Below are 3,621 nucleotides of genomic sequence, written 5' to 3' on the forward strand. Positions count from 1 at the left end.
CTTGGGGACAGACCTGTATCTTGCTTTGTGCTTAAGTACAGGGCACCATTGAAGGACGTGATTTCTGGGGTAGTGTGGAGGTGGAGCAATTTAAGTTGAAGACTCCTGGTGTTTGTGACGCCCACTGTTTGGTGCGACACAGATCCGATGGGGAGCGTCGTGAAATAGAGGTGACACAGTCTGTTCATTTGAGCTTTGATTCAGAGTCTTTACCTGACAAAGTAATGTTAGGATATACAAGTTATGCTGTTAGAGCTTTTGTGCCGAATACACTGCAGTGTTCTAGGTGTCACGTTTATTGGCATGTCGCAGCAGTGTATAGGAGGGAGATTCTAAGATGTGGGAAGTGTGCAGGAGGACATGGGACAGAGGAATGTGTAGTTTTGGTGGGAAAAGTTGTGTGTCAACTGTAGTGCTGCCCATGTTGCTGGGGATTGGAGGTGTCCGCTGAGAGAGAGAGGCAGGTGTCAGAGTAGTGTCGTATGCTGAGGCAGTGAAGAAAGTAGAGGAGGGTGGATCAAGCATGGGGGATGCTGAGAGGATCCCTTTGATCCCCTAGTAGATCTGTGCCAGAACAGAGGGATATGGGCAGCAGGTAGCTGAGTGGTTAGCACGTTGGACCAGTAACCGAAAGGTTGCTGGATTGAATCCCTGAGCTGACAAGGTAAACATCTGTTGTTCTGCCCCTGAACAAGGCAGTTAACCCACTGTTCCCCGGTAGGCCGTCATTGTGAATAAGAATATGTTCTTAACTGACTTGCTTAGTTAAATGAAGGTATATAAAACAAATATGATGTATGTTTCCGTAAGGTTGGCTTCTTAGTGTTCATAGCAATGGTTATCAACCGTTCCGCAGAGATGGAACAAAAGTCACAGGAAATAGATGTGGTGGCAGCTGCAGAGAAATACTTGGAGGTATGAGTTGACTTCAGAAGAGTTACAGGGTGTGTTGAGTGGTAGTGGCCTGTCCTCTCAGGTTGTTGGCCTGGGGTAGGATCAAATAAGGTGGTGGGTTTTAATGAGTGTAGGGTAATTCAATATTTTTATTTAATTTTGCTGTTTTCACTTTTACCATTTTGTATCACAAAGTGTAATGTATTTATATTATAGTTCAGTTGGGGGCGGTAATGCAATATATTGGATGCCAACCACCGTTAAACTCTACCCGAAGAAGAAGAAACCCATTCCCAAGCCCACAATACGCGCGAAAGTTCACTCATTACATAAGATCAATAACAGCAATGGCGTCCCGTACTAAAGCAGGTAAACCATACAAAATCTAGTTTATTCATCAAATTGCACGCACTCATGAAATAAATTGTCACTGATTTACAAGATAAATTGCAAGACACTAAATCAGAGACAGACAACTCCGAGCTAGCTACATTTGCTATGTAAGGACCGATTAGTTAACTAACATTAGCTTGTTGACTTTTACAGTAGGTAACCCAGAGATCTGTATATATGTGACGAGATTGTCTCCGTCATAACAATTGGGAGTCGTTGTCCCAAAGACGGAAAGGCAGGCGACACGTTTAGGTCCAAAAATAAGCGCATAGAAAGCAAATTTAGGTGAGAGTGAAACTACTTGATTCGCCTCTTCATCTCTGGTCAACCATACTGTCTGTTGTTGGACAGGTCGTGTTTTGAAGCGCAAGGCGAGCGCCAAGGTGGAGACCGAGGAGGAGTCCGTGGAGGGGAAGAGGGGTAAAGGAGAGGACGACCACCCAGAGAATGTCACAGAAGGCCAGAGGGTGGTCATTGAACACTGGTGAGAACTGAACACACCAATAAGACCCATTACATTTGGATGACAAAATATAAATTAATTGGACGTTGTATTCCAGTGTCCGTCAAATGAAAATGGCATGATCTGGCATGCATATAGCTCAGGGGTCTCCAATGCTGTTCCTGGAGAGCAACCCTTCTGTAGGTTTTTCTCCAATCCCAGTTGGCACTAACCTGGTTCAGTTTATCAACCAGCTAATTATTAGAATCGGTGTTGTTGTAGATTATGGTTGGAGTGAGAACCTACAGGACTGTAGCTCTCCAGGAACAGGGTTGGAGAGCCCTGATATAGCTTATTGTCGTCTAACAACATTTACACAATTAGCACAATTTAAAGTGCAAACAAATAAGCTACATCTCTGCTGCAGGTAAATATAACCAGTTAACTAACGCTCACTGTTCTGTTGTCTTACGGCAGTAAAAGCTGACGAGTGTATGGGCGTAATGCCGAGGGGGTCAGAGTTGCCCTCCTGGCTGCCTGTCCAGACCTCACTGTGGTTCTGAACCCCCAGAAGCCCCGGAGTAAAAGTTTTGAAGTGATTCTGGTTGAAGGAGAGAAAGGTAAGGATGTCTAGGGATGCATCTGTGTGAAATGTATTTCATCTCCTTTCTTTTGTTGAATCCATTACTCTCCTCCTACAGAGGTTTGTCTGTGGTCAGGGATAAAGAAAGGCCCACCTCGCAAGCTGAAGTTTCCTGAGCCTGAAGTTGTAGTTTCTGCCCTGGAGAAGGCACTGAAGACTGAATAGACAAACACCTTTGATGAAGGTCTGTATAGGCAGAACCTTAACAGTTATGTCCTTCCAGGTCCAATTCAACTGACTAGATTCAAATTGGATTGACCAAAACTGTGAGAGAAAGAAAGCCATTTGAACTAGGCAGACTGGTTGAGTGTGTTTGGCTACTAGAGCCAGTAATAACACAGACCAAGAGAAAAGTACTAAATCAATGTAATCCACTTATTTGATTGGATCAAATATGCCATTATCCAATTGTCCATGATCATTTTTGGGTAAAATAGTGAATTCTCCCTCTTGTTCTTTGCAGCCAGTCATCCGGGGTTTGTAGCAGCTGGACGCAGAATGATGAGGACTGACCAACCGGGTTGCTCCCCAGTCCTTCCTCTGATGACCCAAGCGTCAAGCTCCTCTGACCTGGATACACAGTGACATCTAATGGTGTCTCTCAGTCCCTCTTTTACAATATTGCTGCTTTTACTGTTGTGTTCTCTTGTTCATATTATCCAATAACGCTGTAAAATCGTTCACCTGCTTTTGTATGTCTATGAAGAATAAAGATTGTTTCTACATTTCCTTCAGTGTGTCACGTTTTGGAAATTAGGCATTTTGAAATAGGTAACATGTATTCTGACACATTCCATGTGTCTGACATGTGCTTGGCTGGCTGTGAATGGAATTAATATCATATTTTACAAATAGCAAGTTAACTCAATTTAGCAGAGGACATAAATGCCCATCTCCTGCACTCGGTCTCTTGCACCTCCATCACTTCTGTTTTATTTGGGCTTTTTTCTAATTCCAATGTAGACCTTATTCACCCCCAGATGTTCACCCCCAACATTATTTATTTGATGCCTGTCCTGTCAGTCTTTCTATTTTAAGCAGTACACATTATGGCACCTAAATGGATATTTAGTCAGGCAATTCCACCATAACAGTGAGGCTGAGACTCAGATTTCTCACTTTAAAATATGTCAAACACAATGATTGAAAGTTAAACAAACCATTCTATGCGCAAGGACTACTTTGAAATGTCCACTGAACATTTAACAGAAAAAATACTTGAACAGTGCAGCTGTGAAGTTCATTAACA

General features: G+C 43.1%; 1 protein-coding gene across 1 annotated transcript; it reads left to right on the forward strand.

Moving 5' to 3' along the window:
• Positions 1 to 1,179: 1,179 nt before the first annotated feature.
• selenoh (selenoprotein H) lies at positions 1,180 to 3,102 on the forward strand. The gene is made up of 5 exons (XM_039011806.1): positions 1,180 to 1,263; positions 1,639 to 1,771; positions 2,207 to 2,349; positions 2,431 to 2,556; positions 2,836 to 3,102. The coding sequence occupies exons 1-4, from the start codon at positions 1,242 to 1,244 to the stop codon at positions 2,535 to 2,537; spliced, it is 405 nt and encodes a 134-aa protein (XP_038867734.1). The 5' UTR covers positions 1,180 to 1,241; the 3' UTR covers positions 2,538 to 2,556; positions 2,836 to 3,102.
• Positions 3,103 to 3,621: the final 519 nt, after the last annotated feature.

The sequence above is a fragment of the Salvelinus namaycush genome, chromosome 17, assembly GCF_016432855.1.
Source record: "Salvelinus namaycush isolate Seneca chromosome 17, SaNama_1.0, whole genome shotgun sequence".
In the NCBI taxonomy this organism is placed as follows: Eukaryota; Metazoa; Chordata; class Actinopteri; order Salmoniformes; family Salmonidae; genus Salvelinus; species Salvelinus namaycush.